The sequence below is a fragment of the Arvicola amphibius genome, chromosome 2, assembly GCF_903992535.2.
Source record: "Arvicola amphibius chromosome 2, mArvAmp1.2, whole genome shotgun sequence".
Classification (NCBI taxonomy): Eukaryota; Metazoa; Chordata; class Mammalia; order Rodentia; family Cricetidae; genus Arvicola; species Arvicola amphibius.
The window spans coordinates 7,182,458-7,202,385 of NC_052048.2; the positions used below are offsets into that span (position 1 = coordinate 7,182,458).

Here is a 19,928-nt window from a genome sequence, read left to right on the forward strand (position 1 = left end):
ATTCCTACTGGCACACCTCTACTCATGTTAAGGCCAGTACTCTTCTCCCTCTGAAAATAACATCGCCACAGTCAAGATACTTAACACGTAAGGTACTATTGTAGTGAGGACCAGTAGAAGCAATCCTCATCAATGGTATTGCTGAAAAACAAATTATTATCCCCAAAATCTGGCTTAATGGGTTTGGCTGGGATCTAGCCAATGAATGAGAGCATTTAAAAGAATCCCTGATTACATTAACATACAAAAATATTTGAGAACTCAAACTAATACACAGAGCATCAAGTGTCATAAGCTTGTGATTAAACAAATACCCATGCTAGCAGTTTCTACCACATTTATTCCTCTTGTCTGACTTTCATGCACCATAGGCAGGCCTCGGAGTAAGGACTAGGCAGCAAAGGATGTCCTTGAACTTCTGATACTTTGTGTCACCTACTGGGGTTACAGCTGGGTGCCAGCACACCCAGTTTAGCAGTGCTAGGGAACCAACCCAGGCCTTCACACATGTCAGGCAGGCACTTTACCAACTGAGCTACATTCCTAGCCTCCATCATCAATATTCATGAGTTATATTCATGTGGCTTATATAATGCTGATCTTAATCCTAAAACTGTAACCCACTGCATCACCAAAGTCAGGAGTACACACACTGACTTTAGCTTGTGAAAGGAGCAAAGCTCAGTGGTGATATGGGAGTTCCTTCTTTATGCTGTGAAGGTGCTTTATTACCACTGGCTAATAAAGAAGCTGCTTTGGGCCTATGGCAGGGCAAAATAGAGCAAGACAGGAATTCTAAGCAGAGACAGAGGAGGAAAAGGCGGTGGAGTCAGGAAGACACCATGTAGCTGCCAAAAGAGTAATATGCCAGCAACAGTAAGCTACAGCCTAGTAGCAATTCACAGATTAACAGAAATGGTTAATTCAAGATGTAAAAACTAGCTAAAGATCCGCTAGAGTCATTGGCCAAACAGTACTGTAATTAGTATAGTTTCTATCTGATTATTTCAGGTCTGGGGAGTCAAAAAAACAAGCAGTCTCCGCCAACACAGGGATATAATACTTGCCCAGGATGTATGGAGAAACAGAATACAAATTTATCATAGTATGCTTTTAAAGCAATAAACCATAACCGTCTTTTGCTGCTGTTTTTTTAAACGTATTCTCTGTGCTAGTGATCAAACCCAATCAAATATTCCAATACCACCCAACCTTTCCTGTTTATTTATTTTTTTTTTTTTTGAGACAGACCACACTATTCTACAAGTTGACTTAGAACTCAATTGTAACCCAGGTTGGCCTTGAACATGTTGCAATCCTCCTGTCTCTGCCTCCAGAGGGCTGGCAAAACAAGCATGAGTCACCTCGCCTTTTTTTGGATTTTTTTTTTTTTTTTTAAGATTTCTTTCTTTTCTTTTTCAAGACAGGGTTTCTGTGTAAAGTTGGGAGCAGTGAGACCCCAGATCCTGAATTTCTTGTAATCCCCTGATCTGAGTGCCTACAGCTGCTCTGAGCACGAGACTTTCAGGAGTTCCTGATGACAGGAGAATGGTTTAGGTGGGTTTGGCTGGGGCGTGGCTATCTCTATATAATCTGCCCCTGAACACAATAAAGGGGGCATTCTTGGGGAAGTCAAGGATGACCCGAGTCGCTGTCTCTCTGTCTGTGTGTGTCTGTGTATTTTAACCTCCAGCCCCTTGCCCAAATCTCGCGAACTGGGTGCCAGCGCACCAAATGCAGACACAGGGGCCTGGTGCATGGCAGTGTAACAGCCCTAGCTGTCCTGGAACTAGTTCTGTAGACCAGGCTGGCCTCAAACTCAGGTTTGCCTACCTCTGCCTCCTGAGTGCTGGGATTAAAAGCATGCACCACTAAGCCAATGCAAGAATTTTGTTTTTAATTTTATGGATATGAGTATGTGTATGTGTGGCTATGAGCATATGAGTGCCCAGAGGCTAAAGGCGCTGTATCCCCTGGAGCTGGAGTTAAAGGTAGTTTTGTGAGCTGCCTGACATAGGAACCAAACTCAGGTCCCTCTACAAGAGGCATGTGGTTTTAACGAATGAGTCATCAACTCCAGCATCAATCAGCTTTTAAAATAATTATTTATTTTGTTGTCGATGTTCCTGTGCGTGTCACGTGTCCGTGTGAGCATTTGAGAAGGAAGGAGAAGTATACACAAGCCTGAAACTTCCTATGAGCTGAGGATGGTGACCTTGAACTCCTGACCTGGTTCCACGGCCCAAGCACAGGTATACTCCATGCCAAAAGGATCATTCCTATCCTACTGCTTCTCTTGTTGGGTGAGGAGTCTGGGTTGGCCTCACTTCCTGTTATCTGTTCTGTTTTGCTGAGTGTTGGAATTTGGCTTATCCTTCATTTCTTCCAAGTTCAGTAAAGATGAGAACTTCCATAATCCCTTTCAAAATAATTTATGATTCAGACAGATCAGTGATTCAAACTAGACTTTCCTTTTTGTAGTTTCTTTTTTCTAGTGATTAATAAAACCTGCTAAGCATTTTAAAATGCCGTAAAAGAGTTACAACACAATCTGAAATAAACTGAATAAGAAAGCAATAGCAAATATACTCCTTGAAACACCAACTAACTCGATTCCTATCAATTTCTTGTTTTGCTTTTTCAGCCTCCTTTTCAAAAAACGATCAATCACCACATCACTTGATACAAGTCAGTTGTCACACAATATACCTGAGTCAGGTCGATGTCTAGTTTCTTGCCGAGACAGAATTTCTCTGTGTAAAAGCCCTGGCTGTCCTAGAACTCGCTCTGTAGACCAGGCTGGCCTGGAACTCAGAGAGATCAGCCTGTCTCTGCCCCCCGAGTGCTGGGATTACAGGTGTGTGCCATTAGCGCCCAGCTGATGGTTTCTACCGGTACACACTACGCTACCTGCGTGCTGAGTATATGACCTCGATCTTATCATTCACGTAAGTTCTAAAAAAGTAGTTCTTAAGTAAAACCATTTTAATCAAACATAATTATAAATTATATAAGTACTAAAATCAGCTTTGGCAAACCTTTACATAAAGACTAAAAACTGTAGTCAGCCTTCCATCTCTGTAGGTCCCATATCCATGAACTCAACCAAGCAAAACCAAAATGAGTGAGAAAAAAAAATAATCTCACCAAGTTACACCTTGCTACACACCAAGTCCTACACAATCTCCACACAAATGCTACTACACAGAAGTGCCATGATACAGCCTTCCCCACCCCAGCTGCTTTCTCTCTGTCCTCCACGCACTACATGATGTGGGCCACACTTATCCACAATGGCGGGCTGTACTCAACATGTACTCAGATGCTGAAGAGTACAGCCTAACAGTTTTGGAGGTGTTCACACTGTGAACTGGAGGTGGGAAGCACACATGTTCTAGACGCTTGCCATCTCATACAAGGGGCTCAACTGAGCACCCAAACTTGGTCAATGCAGAGGAGGAAGTTTAAAATCAGTCACTTAATGACATTAAGGAAGAACTTTGTAAACCATCTACTCTTTCCACTTGAGGTTGCCCAAAAAGATTAGTTTCCTTGGTAAAGAAACCCTGTAGCTGCTGAACTACTATGTAATTGTGACTGCTAAATGGTATCAGAACGGTCTGGTGGTCTGCACTCACTCTGCCTGCCCCCTTCAAGTATAACAATGTCAAGTTTTCTATGCAGCACAACTAAGCCCTGCTTTCCTGTAGTAATGAGGAGCGGCGGGCTGCGTCCCGCCACCCTGCGGCTGCGTCCCGCCACCCTGCTAGCTTAACCCCCCGAAATAACCACATGGAAATTGTATTAATTAAACACTGCCTGGCCCATTAGTTCTAGCCTCTTATTGGCTAACTCTCACATCTTGATTCAACCCAGTTCTAATAATCTGTATCGCCACTTGACTGTGGCTTACTGGCATGAGTCTAACCAGCGTCCATCTCTGAGAGCCATGGTGTCTGCCACACTTCCCTTCTTCTCAGCATCCTGTTCTCTCTACTCCGCCCACCTAAGGGCTGCCCTATCAAAAGGCTAAGGCAGTTTTCTTTATTCAACCAATGAAAGCAACATATAGAAAGAAGATCCCTCCTACACCACTTTCCTTTATATTTTATTCTAATACATAAGGACTTAGTCACCCATCAATGGTATTTCTTCAGCATCTACAGGTGGATCAAAAGTTAATGACTGAAATGTTTTTATGCCTTAGTTTCTCATTTACTTAAGCAGGCTTATCAATATCTTATCTACTAGGGTTATTTTGCATCAATTTTATTAAATTAGACACTACAAAGTTCCTAAGTATTCCAGTGTTAGTCTCCAACTTTAGTAGAGAACTCTGATACTTTTAGAATTATACCTGCTATAAAGTTTTACAGTGGTTACAAAATAAAATTTAAATATATTTAAATTAATAGTATAACTTAAAAAACAAAAACCTTGTTGGGAGTGGTGGGACACACCACTTGGGAGGCAGAGACTGGCGGACCTCTGAGTTCAAGGCCAACCTAGTGTACAGAGCAAGTTCTGGGTAGCCAGGGCATTTACATAGAGAAATGCTGTCTCAAAAACACAATAAACAAAAAGCAAACAAACAACAACAACAACTCCCCTCCCCAAAAAAGAATAAAAATGTATACTGTTTAACAGAATTTCAGGCAGTTTCAGCACAGGCAAATGATTTGGCACACTTCATTTCTAATCAGTTTTCATTTGAAATTTTTTAAAATAAAACCCATGGACTCCATTCAGGAAGGGTCCATTGTAAGGCTCTTTAACAAGACATCATTTACCGTGCCCACTCTTGTTCTCTCAAGTGTAGTTGAATCTACCTGCAATCACCATATTAGCAGCTAAAATAAGACGTCCACTTGATATTCTTCATGTTCTAATGTGTTTCAACTTCTAACACAGATACTGGTAAACATGGATCAGACAATAAAACAAAAGTCTGCTGGGTGTTCAAAAACTAAGTTTCTTGGGGGTAGGGGCACAAGGTCTCATGTAGCCCAGGCTGACAACAAACTCTCTAGGTGGCTGAGGATAACGCTGAACAGATCTTCCTGGGATTACCTATGTGGACTACCACACCCAGCTGTTAAAAACGCCTAAGAACTTGCAAATGGCCTGAATCTAACTCCAAAAAGACAAAGTGAAGGGAGAGAATCCACCCCAACAAGTTGTCCTGACACTAACTATGTGCTGCAGCACAAAAACACCCAAACTCATACACACACACACCTCTCCGCACCCCACAACAAAGAAATGTGATCTTAAAAATTTTAATATATTTCCTTAGTCAACATAGTATTATTTTTCTGAGGGAAAAATTTAGAAAAGACAACTACCTGAAAATAGCTGGGTTGCAGACATGCTGTGGGTCCAAAGCTTCGCCTTGTATGAACTCATAGCACAGTCCATTATTAAAGGTACAGTAGAGCTGAGGAGCACAGCCGTGAGCCTGCAGCACGCGGAAACTTTTCACTTCTTCATCGCGGTCGACTAGCAGCTCAGTCTTGTTGCCGTAAATCCTCACCAGAACCACATCTTCCATGGTGTCACCCACGTAGCAGGCAATGAGCTTATTTGTGATCCCATCTGTGAAGAGCTGCCAGGGAAAGCAGAGAAGACAGAGAACTTCGCCGATGCAGTGCTAAGGACAGGACTACAGATGACTCGGTAGGTGAATAAAAGTGTAACTGCAAACACCAAAAGTTTGGGTATAGCTTAGTGGGGATGGCACACACCAATTCCTGGGCTCAATCTCCAAAACCCAGGAAAAACAGAAGAAAAATACCTGCTTTTTAACATCAAAAATCTTTTTGGAGAACGTGGGACCACGGCTCAGAAATAAAGTGCTTCCTTATCAGGCAAGACCTGTGATCCCCAGCTGTACTGGGGAAGGACCTGACAAGCACCAGTGAGTTAGCCCACTTGAGAAGATGGACAATCTTGATATGCACAGATAACAGTATGACAAAGGAGGAGGGAAGAAGACTCAGTGCTTAGAAGCTTAAAAAATTGACAAAAAAATTATATTTCTAGTCAGCAAAATGGCTCAGAGGGTGAGGGCATTTAATAGCACAATCTGACACGAGAGTTCAATTCCAGAAGCTAGCAGGGAGAGCGTAGCTGACAGCTGTCCCTGACCTCTGCTCATAGGTTACAGCATGTCTTTACCCTCATATACACACAAAATATATTAAAGAGTATTGTCTCAGATATCTAAGAAAGGCCAGGTGTGATGACTCAACATTGTAATATCAGCACTCAGGAAGATCCTGAATTCAAGGCTAGCCTGGGTTACATAGCGAGCTCCAAGCCAGAGTGAAACCGTCTCACACTCTCCCACCTACCCTATAATCCCTCTACACACACACACACACACACACACACACACAACAGTTTTGAGAAGAGGAAAGAAAAAAATGTATGTAATTGTACTAAATGCATAAGAACACAGTAATTCACAATGCTGCTTGGCCTATTAGCTCAAGTTTCTTAGTTATACTAACTCTTACATCTTAAATTAATCCATTTCTATTAGTCTGCGTATTGCCACAAAGCTATGGCAGAAAAGTTCCAGATCCTTCTCCTCTGACAGCTACTGATGGAGGAGTATCTATGTGTTGCTTTCATTGGTTAATAAAGAAACTGCCTTGGCCCTTTGATAGGACAGAAAATTAGGTAGGCGGAGTAAACAGAACAAAATGCTGGGAAGAAGGCAGTGAGGCAGATGCTTCAGACAGTAGCCATGAAGCCAGCCACCAGGTCAGACATGCTGAATCTTTACCGGTAAGCCACCACCTTGTGGTGCTACACAGATTATTAGAAATAGGTTAAGCAAGATGTGAGAGTTAGCCAGTAAGAGGCTAGAGCTAATGGGCCAGGCAGTGTTTAAATGATTACAATTTGTGTGTTGTTATTTCGGGTGTAAAGCTAGCCATGCGGGAGCAGGGCGGGATGAAAAGCAGGCCTGCCCGCAGTTCCTTCTACAAGCTACATGGCGTTTCCTTAACTCTGCCTACTCTCTCTATGTATCTCTTCCAGCCTGGCTATATTCTGCCCTACCATAGGCCAAAGTAGCTTTATTCACTAACCAATAAGAGCAACACATAAACAGCAGAATATCCCACATCATCAAGCTAGTTAGTACTTGCTGTGCTAATAGAAAGCTGGTGCAGACACCCAGAGAGAGAGTACATCCTTGTGAAATATAACTAAGACTGGTCATAAAGACCTCAGTTCACCAAGCTTTGGCATCTATATCTGGAGGTACCAATACTTTCAAATGTGTATATGGCAAAACCAGATAGGTAAAACACCCTAATAATTGTTGGCAATGAACATGCCACTCAAGTGCTGATTTTCAAAAGGCAAAGAAAAATGCTTCAATGCAACTGATCAAGGACACCCATAGAACACATACCACATCCAACTGGGCAACCTCCTCTCAAAAGCTGTATGATCTGACCAAATGACTGCCTGGATTATAAAGAGGGCCTCAGTAAGGCCAAAAGCTTAACATTCAAGAGCAGTTTCTCAAATAGTTGGAAGTGAGCTAGACAGAAACAAATATGCACATAGACCTCCAAGTAGGAAACAGTTAAAGTTAATTTTGTTATTTATCCCAATGTTTACATGTTTCAGAAATGAATCAAATGCACATTCAAATCGTCTGAGGAGTAGACATTAGCTGGGTGGCAATTAAGAAACGTGTCAGACTGAACAGCAATGAACACTTTGTATCAGCAGCGGCAGAAGTGTGAGTGTCAGTCCACTGCATCCTGGTATTGGTGTCACCACAGCGAGCAAAATGAACAGTCAGGCACTGAACAGAACGTGACAGTTGGGAAAGGAGACGAGCCATGCAAGCTTCTGTAGGGGCTGTTAGCCCCTGCACAGAGCAGATACCTCCTACCAGATACCGATCCACATATCCCTGTGCTCAGCAGAAAGAACTGTCACCGACCAACAGAAGACAGACTTACTAGGTTGTTTCTGTCCTCCTAGAAGTTGGCAAGGTGATATCAATGACTTACATGCTTAAACAGCACACAGACGCACAGGCTGAGTCTGAATGGAAAGATCACCACAGACAGTGACAAGTTCAGCACAGGTCGTGTGGCCTGTGTAAGAAAGTATGACAGGCCCATGGCCAATCCTACAAGATGAGAATAGTAGAGAAGACTGCATGAGAGACTGCCTTAGTCTATACACAGCAAAGGACATATAAGCAAAGTAAGAGATAATAACTAAGCTTAATGTATTAGAAAAGAACAAGTAATTACAAGTGAAGAGTATAAACTAGCAGTATACTATACATCTAACATGCAGATTCGACCCTCGAGGCATCACACACACACACACACACACACCAGGCATCACACACACACACACACACACACACACACCAGGCATCACTCACACACACACACACACAAAGGGATCTAGCCTTACAGCTCAACAAGCTAGGAGTAAACTGAGCATGGCAGTTGTGGTGCATACCTGTAAATTTCAGCACAAAGGATGGCAGGAGGGACCCCAAATTCAAGAATAGCCCAGGCTACTGGTGAATGAAAAAAAGACAGACTGAAAGAAAGAGAAAAACCGGGAAGCTAAAAAAGGAAGGAGGGAGGGAAGCGAGGGAGAAAACAATAAAGGGAATTAAGATAACTTCTACGCAACACATCCAACAGATTTTTGCACATATATCGTTAGGAGCAACACTTTTAAATAAAAAACAAATCTCCCAAGCTGATCCTGAAGCTCAGCCAGACACTACAAAGGGAAACAACACAAGTCTTATGAGCAGTCGTGAGATGGGTGTGACCAGAGCACACGACTGTAATGGCAGACCATGAGTTGAATGAAGGTCAACCTGTGCTGACCTTGTCTCAAAAGAAAAAAGATCAAAACTCTTAAATTATAATCAGTACAGAGATATATAAAAACAATGTGACATCTCAACTAAATCTGATTTACTCCAGGAATACAAAGGTGGTTTAATGTTCAAATTTTCAAAATTAATGCATATACCTCAATAACAAAATATGAATACACTGAAAATATTGTTTGTCTGTGTGCTTCAGACATGGTCTAATGTAGCACAGGTTGGCCTTGCACTATGTGGCTGAGGATGGCCACCTCAATTTCCTCACTGCTAAGCAAGCTCACGGGCACTTGACAGACTGTGCAGGGCACACAACAGCATTTCACTATCAGTTAAAAGTAGGAGAGAAGAGAAGGCCACACACAGATCAGTGACATCTACGAGGAACCCTGGGACATGCCCACAGAAATCGGAGAGGATGCAGGAAAAAGGAGGGGAGCCTCATCTCTGAGGGACATAAATTGTTTACTTTTCAATGGTTTGCGGTTCTGAATTCAAACGTGAAACTCATCAACTTAGAAAGAGAAAACCATGTCGTTAGTAAAGCTGTCCTATTTATCTAAACCCAGAGTAATGGAACCCATGTAACCCTGATGCTGTCTATGACTCAAATGTCTAGGTCAGCAACACGAGCCCAGTCACTACCTGGGGAAAGAACTGGGACAGAGAGTGCTGATCCTCAGCACTGAGGGCTGTCCTGTCACAACACTGACAACTGCTAACAGGATTCCAAGGTGAGCTGAACCCAGCAGTGATAAGATCAACTGCAGAAGAGTTCTGTCACTGCATCTACACAGTGTGCAAAACACCGAGAAAGTGTTCGACTCCCTGGCCATTAGCCACTCTATCCAAGTAAAAGGACACAGGCTGACTAGGAATGGATGCCAAAGGAAAAGCAGGAATGGATGCAGACTTAGTCAAAATAAATCTGGGGCCGCTAATCCCAGAACCATCACAAGGGAGAAAAACTGTACTTGCCTAGCAGCTCCCTGCAACTGGTGGGGGGCACCAAGGGCATAGGAGCTGCCTCTTTTTCTAAATCAACTGAGACAAGGAAAGCTACACAGGGAGTTATAGGCAAGCCTGAACTACAGAGTAAGATAACTTCCATTTATACACACATATGTGTAGAGTTAACTTATTTTGTGGGTTATTTTGTAAGCCAAATTTGAGTACATTTTCATAGTTTACAAGTCAGTTATGGCTGGGCTAACAGGGAACCCAAAACTCACTAGTGAAGAGTCTGACAGCTGTGACAGGCCAGCTCTGCAATCTCATTCCAGGAAGTGCAAGCTGGTAAAATGAATACTACTGCCCAGATTTTGGAAGGGGCCTACCTGTGTTTTTCTTCTGTGCGCTTAAAATAGAACACCCTGACTAGGTACAGTAGCTGAGTTGTGTGAAGCCTGGCTTCATACGAATCAAAAGCTCAGCTGTTTACTATGGCCCACATCTTGGCAGAGTGATCAAACTCCACCTATCTTTTCAGTGCCACCATGAAAATGTACGGTCCATGGGGAAACACGCACAATTAGTTGACTTATTATTCCATATAACATGGGTAGACCTCATCTAATCAGATGAAGGACCATAAAACAAAATGAACACTCCTGAACAAATTCTGTTTCGAGACTGCACTATCAAGCTCCACCTGAGTTTCATGCTGCTGTCCTAGGAACTGCAGACCTGCTAGCTGTCATAGGCTACTTCTTCAACAACTTCATTTTCCAGAAAACCCTGACACATAGTTTATCACTTTTCCATTCCAGTAAGAACTTACCCTATGGAAATACTGAAAAAGATTCATCAAAATAACAAATATACATACAGGTAGTCGGCTAGAATATTATTTTAACTGCTACAAAACTAAAACAGCTTCATTGATGTTAAAGGAAAAATAAATAAATGAAAAGACAAGCTATGCATCGAATGCCTGACATCCCAGTATTTGGGAGGTGGAGGCAAGGGGGTCTTACACTCAAGGGCATATGACCTGTCACAAGGAAACATAAATTACAGTTAGTTACCCACCCCACCCCTCCTCACACCCATTTTTTGATCTCTCTACATAACTCTGGTTGTCCTGGAACTCACAATGTATAGACCAGGCTGCCTCAAACTCACAGCCTCCACCTTCACAGTGTTGGGATTAAAGGCAAACACCACCACACCTGGTAAATTACATGGTTTTTTCACACAATCAAATGTTTGCAGCTATCATACATGAATAAATTCTTATAACAAGCTAGTGAAAAGACAAGGAACTAGCAAGATGCTCAATACATAAAGGTCCTTGCTGCAAAGCCTGAGGACCCAAGTTCAGTTCCCCAAGGACCACATGATAGCAGGAAAGATCTGATACCCTCCTGCCCTCATACAATAAATTAAATGTAATTGAAAGGTTTTGTTGTTGCTGTTGTTTTGTTTTTGAAGACAGGGTTTCTCTGTGTACCCTTGGCTGTCCTGGAACTTGCATTGTAGACTAGGCTGGCCTCGAACTCACAGAAATCTGTCCACCTCTGCCTCCCAACCACTAGGATTAAAGACCTATACCACCACCACCCAGATATTTTTAATGCGAAATTGTATACATGAGTATAGGGTATAACTCTTGTAAAATGTTTGAGTAGATCACAGTAAAACAAAAAACAAAAAAAAAAAAACTAAGAAAGATTAATCATGTAGGAATGCAGAAAGTAGTCCTTCCTTTCTACTCTTAAGGTTTAACACTTGATATTTTTAGTGAGATGACGGTGCTTATGCAGACTTATAAAATGATACATAGGTGGCTATTTTATCTAGGAACTTAACTTGTGAAAAAGGACTAATCCAAAAAAATCCAATCCATTCAATCCATTTTCTAGAAGGGAAGGAGAAAGAGAAAGTACAGCTACCATGGTGGTCGGCACTCAAGGGAAAGCAAGGGTTAGACCAGAAAGGAAACAGAGAAAGTCTAAATTGCTGGCAATATTTATCTCTTGCCCAGAGTTTAGGTCTACACAGTACAGTTTGCTTCATGAGGTTTTTCTCAAACTTACTTTTAAGAAGTGATCTTGCTGTGTGGGTAGGCAGGCCTTGGACTCCTGAACTCAAGCACCCTCCCCACCTCCGGAGTTTAACAATCCAGGTTAGCAGGGTCACGGCCCAGCTTCCTTTCGGAAATGCATACACAAAGACACCACCTGACAAGCACGTACTTTTTTTTTTTTTTTTGGTTTTTTCAAGACAGGGTTTCCCTGTAGTTTCTAGAGCCTGTCCTGGAACTAGCTCTTGTAGACCAGGCTGGCCTCGAACTCACGAGAACCGCCTACCTCTGCCTCCCGAGTGCTGGGATTAAAGGCGTGCGCCATCACCGCCTGGCCGACGTACTTTTAAATATAAAACAAGTTTCTCGGGGCAATTCTCTTTTGTTGCATGCCGTGTACATGTGTGTGTGTTCACACATATGCAAGAACACATGGAGAAGCCCAAGACTGACCATCTTCCTCAGGCACTCCTCTCTGCTGAACTCACAGAGCTAGTCCACAGGTAATCTAGCTGGAGACCTTGCCGCAGAAAGCCATCTCAACCTTCCGACTATTAGGATCACAAGCAGGTATACACGTGTGCACTCAGCACTTCTACAGGTACTACAGGTCAAAACTCCAGGCCATACTTAACACAGAAAGTATTTTAGCCAAGAGCTTTACCGGCTGAGACATCTTCTAGCCCTGATCTTATACTATCTTTTCTTAATTTTTTAAAAAATTGATTGACTTATATAGGTGTTTTGCGTGTTGTGCATGTCTGTGTACATGTATGTGCCTTGTGCCCATAGGAGGCCAAAAGGCAAGTTTCAGATCCTCTGAAATTAGAGTTATGGATAGCTGTGAGGTGGAATCTGCTTTATTGTGCACATGGGATTCAGTTAATTATCACCAGGAAAGTTTTCACCAAATTGTGCTTTGCTTAAATAGGCCTAAAATAAACTACTCAGGGTCAAACGACTCCCGATGTTTGACAACTCTTAGATACAATCCATCATGACCATGTGTGGTAAGTGGAAGACTTTGGGATTAAAGTGCCCTGAAGCATGGGATCCGAGGAGAGGTACCTACGCCAGGACGGAGATAGAGGAAAACCTACCGGCTCACAAATAGTTTTCTACTAAACTAAGTGTTTGGCAGAGTAACTTCCTAGTCTGGTGATAAATACTTCTCATGGCACACACGTGTGCATGTTACTAGGGATGTGGGTAATCCAACACACCCTTCTCTGGTATTTTACTCTAAAACCATACAAATTTTTCTCAACCAATGTTCCTCTGCATTGTAATGAGACACGTCTCTTAAAGCAAAGGAAGAAAGTAGAACTCACCTGCTGAACAACATCCCATGTTTTCCCAGATAGTGAAGCACAGGTTCTTAGTGCCCTCCCCCTCATTCCAGGAAACCCCCACTCCCTCTACTCTGCCCAAACTCCTTAGGTCCAATGTAACTGTCTTTGTGAGATACTTCTTCCTTGCCTAGAATCACATCTTCCCTCAAAGCTCAGCTCAGGGGTTGAGGGTAGCTCAAAGCACAGTGTTTGCCTGGTATGCACAAGACCATGGGTTCAACTGCCACCACCTGCACCCCACATTCACCCCCAACCCCACAAAGGCTGAGATCAGACTCTCCCACCTCTATGAAGCTTCTTCCCAATTCTCCTGGGCCTGCCTTGTGCTCCAGCTCACAGCACAAAGGAACCCACCTAAAAAAATTAACATTATCGCTACTTTAAAAGTACATTAACAATTACTGAATTTTAGGAACTTAGTTTTTAAAACTGGGACTGAGCCCTAGGCAGCACACACTAGGCAAATACTCTACTACTGAGCTACATTTTGAGCTCTGAAACTTCACGATTCCTTCTGTTCAATCTCCCATTTAGCAATGACAGTAGTGGATGATAGGAAATACCACACTGAAACACATTTTACTATTTTTAGAATTTTGTATTTGTTTTCCTGAGTGCTTTCTAAGATACGCATACTACCTATGCTGTGTTTTGGTGTTTTCACTGGGGTTTCTTTTAGGTTTTGGGGGCCAGGTCTTACCCTGAAATCCAAACTGGCATGAAGTCAAAATCCTACCACCCAGAGCTCCTATATGCTGGTATCTCAGGCATGTACCAACTCTCCAAACAATTCACTTCTGTACAGATTTAAATGCTTGCCAAAGATTACAAAGCCATCCTCTCTTTCCACCACAATAATGATGACCCAAGGAAAGGAAATGGTTTGCTTGAGCCAAATCACAGGTGTTAATATCTGGAAAGTAACTAACAATTAAATCTCCTAACCATAGTTAAATAATTACATCAAAAGTGCAAGGATAGTTTTTTTTTTAAATCAATTGCACGTTATCTCTCCCACCCTTATACATTATCTTTCTAAGACATCAGAAACAGAAGAGGAAGCTGGGTGGTAGTGGTAGATGCCTTTAACTAGAGCACTTGGGAAGCAAAGGCAGGCAGATCATTTTGAGTTCAAGGCCAGCCTGGTCGACAAAGTTGAATTGCAGAACAGCTAGGACTGTTACAGAGAAACCCTATCTTGAAAAACCAGAGGTGGGTGGGTGGGGTTGGATGAACAGAATAAAAAATAGACCACTGAATTTGGGTAAAGGCAGAAATGAACAAGGCCAAAAAAAATGTGTAAATGGAAAACCACAATAAAACCGTAACTTTGTATGTTGGAATTATAAACCTGGCTTATGCTTAAAAGTCAGAGATTTCAAAAACAAAGAGAAATATCGATGAGGCTGGGGTGCCTAGTGAACACACTGAACTCACCAGCACCAGGGGAAGGCACAACCCTGTGTCACGTTCTTGTGCCACCTTTGCAGGTGACAAAATGTGAACAGTCATTCAGAACCCACCACATTACATATTCTGGTTTGTCTCAGCTGTGAATCTCAAAGAGCAGATGTTTGTTATTGAGGCCGATGCAGCCAGGGCTCAGAAGCATAATTATCATGAGCTAGCATTTATTTCACCCTCACAAGCCTCAGGGGTAGGGAACTGTTTATTGGATCCATTTTACAGCTAAGGATAATGAACCTCAGAAAGGTTAAGAAATTTGGCCAGGAGGCAGGTTCTCTAACTCACACCTGTAGTATGAGTTTGGGAGGCTAAGGTAGGCCATCTGCCTGGAAGTTCCAGTCTAGCCTGGGCTACAGAATGAGTGAAACCGTCTCAAAAAGAAATAGAACAAAACTTGAGCAGTGGAACAAAGCTAATGCAGCGCAGGGCACAGACACAAACCCCATGTTCTCTGTCTTTACTAACACAGACAGATGTTAAAGAGGTTGCTGGGTATGTGTCCGTCACACAACAGCATTATGTGTGAGGGCACAGACATGTGCAGGCATGATACAAGTGTGTGCATATGGAAGCTGAGAGCTGACGTCCATCTATCTCAATCAAGCCCCACCGTGTATATCAGAGCAGGATCTCTCCCTGGACCCTGAGCTGGATAAGCCTGCTGGCTCCAAGAATCCCCTCTCTCTGCCTCCAAGCGCTCTAAGAGATGTTGATTTACAACCTCTTTAACAAGGATGGTCTCCCTAGCCCTATGGAGCCTTTGCTGCTTTATCAGGTACTCTAAAGAAGAACTTAGAGTGGCAGCTTCTGAGAAAGTGCTGCTCAAACACTTCTGTACTCAGGAAGCCCTAAAGTGGTCCAATGGAACATTCAAGACACAGCCAGCTTTTTCAAAGGGAAAAAAATTGGCTGGGCATGGCTAACTTGTAAAGCTGAGGCAGGAAGATCTAAGAAAATAACAATAGAGTGGAAAAAACAATTAAATCTCTGATCCTTTACACGTAACTATCCCCCAAAAAGTAGATACATCAAAAACCACATTCAACTGAGGGAGATGCTGCATAACAAAAAGAGTTTCTGCCATTTCCTAAACCTAAAGCATAAGTGGAAGGAAATGCAAATGTGTTCAAGAGAGCTCAAAGCAGTCTTTCCTGAGCCACTGCTCTGCTTTAAGGAATTAATCTCGTACAGACATGGCTTCCCTGGCTCAACCATGACACATACACACAACCTTTCTAGGTCACGGAGCAGTAATTCCTAAGACAAATCCCTCCGGATCTGTCCCTTAGGCACAGGCTCGGTCTCACTGGAATCCTCAGCAGCCCTTGTCTGTCCTCCCCACAGTGCAGCTGGAGAATGCGGTGGAAGGGCTTTTTCCAACAAGACAGTATGAAACAAAAAGCGTTTGGCTGGTGCTGTCTCAGAACTACTCTGCCTATGCAGAAATCTAACTCCAAAGAACTCATGAAACCACTCTTACAGTGTGTTTTTACTTCTGATAAGGGCAGCTTTATCAAAAACAAGAACCAATTTCACGTGCCACTGAGTTCTGAGCAGAAACTATCACTTGGAGCACATCTAGTTCTTTCTAGGTCTTGGGCTGTTTTTACATTTTTTCATCTTCTACACGTTGCTATTATAGAAGTAACTACCAGAAAAGATAAGGGTTATCACAAAAAGCCTCTAAAATTTGTTTAGAGAATATTTTTAACGTACTTTTTCTTCTGGGGGGAATGGGGTGCTAAGACAGGCTCTCAAGTAGCTCATGCTGGCCTGGAACTCCTAATGTGAAGACTTAGAAACAACTTTGAGCTCCTGATCCTCCTGTCTCCACTACATGCAGCCAAGAAAAATATTAGTTTGGGGGAAAAAAAGCCAGGTGAAGACTTGGGGGCATAGCCCAAGGGGTAGAAAGCCTATGTAGCATGCACTAGGCGCAGGCTTCCATCCCCATAAACATGCACTAAAAGGGGAGGGAGGAACATACCAAAAAAAAGGCTATTATTGATTCCAGCTGACTGGAAATTATATTATTTTTTGGTTATCGGATACATGTTTTTTTTTCCTTTCTGAAATGGGGTAGGAATATTATCTTTACAGTTTAAGGGAGGTAAAATTTCAAAAGGAACTTTAGCCATTAAAAAAAAAATACTAAACAAGCAGGCTGTGGTGACAAGAACCTTTAAGCCCAAGGCTCAGGAGGACAAGGCCAGCCTGGTCCACAGAGCCAGTTCCAGACCAGATGGAGCTACACGGTGAGGCCCTGTATAAAGAAAATAAAAAGTAACAACAAAAATAGAATCACTAAACAAAGCCCCAAGGCATCATTAGTTTGTAATGCCCTAGCATGTGTGAAGTCCAGTCCACTGAGCAGGAGAGGACTGGAGGTAAATAAATGACCATAACCTTGGCTTACCGAGGGCTCAGCTTCTGATCCAAGAGTTCTGCCTGCACAGGAGGAAATGAATTTCTAATTATCAAGTCTAGGCAGAAGTGATGTCATCACTTTCAAATATACGTATCGTATGCTCAGATTTATGAACCCAAAGGTTAAAGTTAATAGTCACAACATAGGCCAGGAATGGTGGCAAAAACCTATAATCCCACCACAATGGGAACCAATCTGGCCATCTTGCCTCAAAAAAAAAAAAATGTTTTTTGCTACACATAAACCATGATTTAACCGGATTTCCTGTACAACAACCAAAATAGTTTTATGCTTCTCTTTTTTTTTTCTTTTTACACACACCCTGGCTTTCCTTCACTAAACACATGAACTAGGAAATAGCACCTACCTAATATGGTTTCCTAGGCAACGAAGATTTTAAAGAATATAGCTCAATCCAAGCACACAGCACTCCATCCAACAGCTATTATCACTATTTTACATACAAGTAAAGCAAAAGAAATTCCAAGCTTCAAAGTTTCAAACTTTAAAAGTCACTGCTAAAAAAAAACCACTGTTGCCAGCACTGCAGTTTACCAGGAAGCAGCACTGCTTTTAATTAGTAAGATATTTTCCAGAAATAAATCTCATTAAATCTTAAAACCCTCTCAAAGAAGTTAACACATAGTAACAGTCTAACATGGGGGCTCCAGGCGCAGCTCAGTGGTAGGGCACTGGTCTAGGACTCAAACAGCCTCAGCCTTCCCAGAACTGCAAAAAATACACAAATAAACATGTTGCCACTTGAAAAGCACTTCCTTGAAGGAAATGTAATAATTTTCCAAGCTATACAAAAAAATCATTTTGAATCCACTATTTCCTCTACACTTAGTCAACAAGCGTGCTTTAAAATTCAGTCTTTTGTCTAACAAGTTTCTTCCCCACAACATATGGGTTCCTTTAATCTGCTCAGAACCTTCCTAGCAAGAACCGAAACTAAAACTCATGAAAGTCCCAAGTGTCAGAACTGCTCTGAACCCTATACACTGCTCATGGTTTAAATATATTGAAAAATAATTTTAAAAATAAATATATTAAAAAAATTAAAAACCCCACAACTTATCATTAAAATAAAGCAGATGAATAATCCAAATAAATGTTCCACCATTATTGCTCAACTCTAAAATAAGCCCCAGCCTTTAAAAAAATAATAATAATAATTTGGTTTCTTGTTTGTTTGCAAAGAAAAAAGGGAAGCACATCTTGGTAATTCCTAAAGAAATGTACTGCAAAAACTAAAACCAAATCACGCCAAATAAATTCTGGGTATGAGAAATCCTAACTTGCAAGTGTTTGTTGTTATTTTTAATCCTAGATTTTCGGGTTTTTTTTTTTTTTCCTGAGAATTTTTGTCTTTAAATACACTGACTCACAAAAATATTCTCTGGTCGCAGCTTCCTCTAACCCAGGGCATTAATGTCACTAAGACTTTACATACAAATGTAGAAGCACCAACTCAAATAAGCCTTCCACTAACGCAGAATAGCGTTCCCTAGCATCCTGGCGTGGGCAGCAGGTCCACGGTCATTCCGCTATGGAAGGGAGTTCTCCCTGGGCACGGAGGATGTGGGAAGATCCCAGGCTGGATAAGGCAGGGATGGGAGGGAAGCGCGGGGAGGGAGTGCAGCGCCGTGAGGACCGCGGGAGGAGAGGAAGGAACCCCCAGCATGACAAGGGCAGGGGCAGCCATCCACGGGAGCCTCTCCGGGGGCCGGGCGGGCGTCGCTGCCGCGGCCAAGGGCTTCGGGAAGGCGTCGCGGTCCCCGCCCGGCCTCACCTGCAGGGTCACCTCGCGGGGGTCCCAGTGCGGCCGCAGGTGCCGCAGCAGGCTCAGGGCGCCGTCGCGGCAGCGCTGCTCCTCCTGGTCCTGCACCGTCACGTCGAGCTTCGGAACCTCGGGCGAGCCGGGCGGGACGTGGATGTAATTGGCCATGGCCCAGGCGACGGCGGACACGACCACGACGACCACGGCGACGGCGACCACGAGCGCGGCGGGCGCCGGCAGGCTGCTGGACCCTTCCATCCCGGGGCGCCCTCGGCGGAGGGCTGCGGCCGCTCGGACGCACGGGCGGGCAGCGGGGGGCGACGGGGCGGCTGGCCGGGGTGCGCAGTGCAGCGACGCGGACGATCGGCCGCTCTCGGGAAGATGCCTCAGTGCTCTCGACCGCGGGCAGCCGCGGAGCACGCCGGGACTGGCCTGACGCTGGCGTCACGCCGGGGGCGGAGCCTCGGCTGCGTCAGGCGGCCGGCGGGGTGGCGAACCCCGCGGCACAATGGGCGGGCCGCGGGGCTCGGGAGGATGGGGTCTCGGGGAGCGCGCACCGCTGGGCGCTCCGCGACCGTGGGGGCAGGCTGGGCTCCTGCACCCGAAGGGACCCGAATGTTGCCGAGCCCTGCCGGAGCTCTAACGAGCCTGGCCGAACTCTGCCGAGCCCTGCGGGAATACTGTCGAGCTTTGCCGAGCCCTGCCGAATTCTACTGATGCCCTGTGGAGCGCTACCCAGCTCCGTCAGTCGTTAAAAGAATGACACCTTTCAAGATCAATAGGACCATAGGCTCTGGCCTTACGTAGGGGCGAGGTTTTTAGGGGGCTCAAAAGGCATGACCTGAAATAACCCTAAATTTAGACCGTGAGCTTGGCCACAATCCGTCCAAGCTGGATTAATTTGGTCGTCTTTAGTCCAGAAGCTGTGTACACTTGCTAGATTCAGCAACCAAATTCCCTTTGGCGGTGCACAGAGCTCACAG

General features: G+C 43.7%; 1 protein-coding gene across 1 annotated transcript in view; it reads right to left on the bottom strand.

Moving 5' to 3' along the window:
- Etnk1 (ethanolamine kinase 1) overlaps positions 1 to 19,264 on the bottom strand; it is a 42,934-nt gene extending 23,670 nt beyond the window's left edge. The window contains exons 1-2 of the mRNA XM_038318395.1: positions 18,958 to 19,264; positions 5,346 to 5,605 (exon numbers count right to left, since the gene is read on the bottom strand). Of these exons, the coding sequence (XP_038174323.1) occupies positions 5,346 to 5,605; positions 18,958 to 19,203 (506 nt within the window). The 5' untranslated portion in view covers positions 19,204 to 19,264. The remainder of the gene's footprint in view (positions 1 to 5,345; positions 5,606 to 18,957) is intronic.
- Between the last annotated feature and the right edge of the window lie 664 nt (positions 19,265 to 19,928).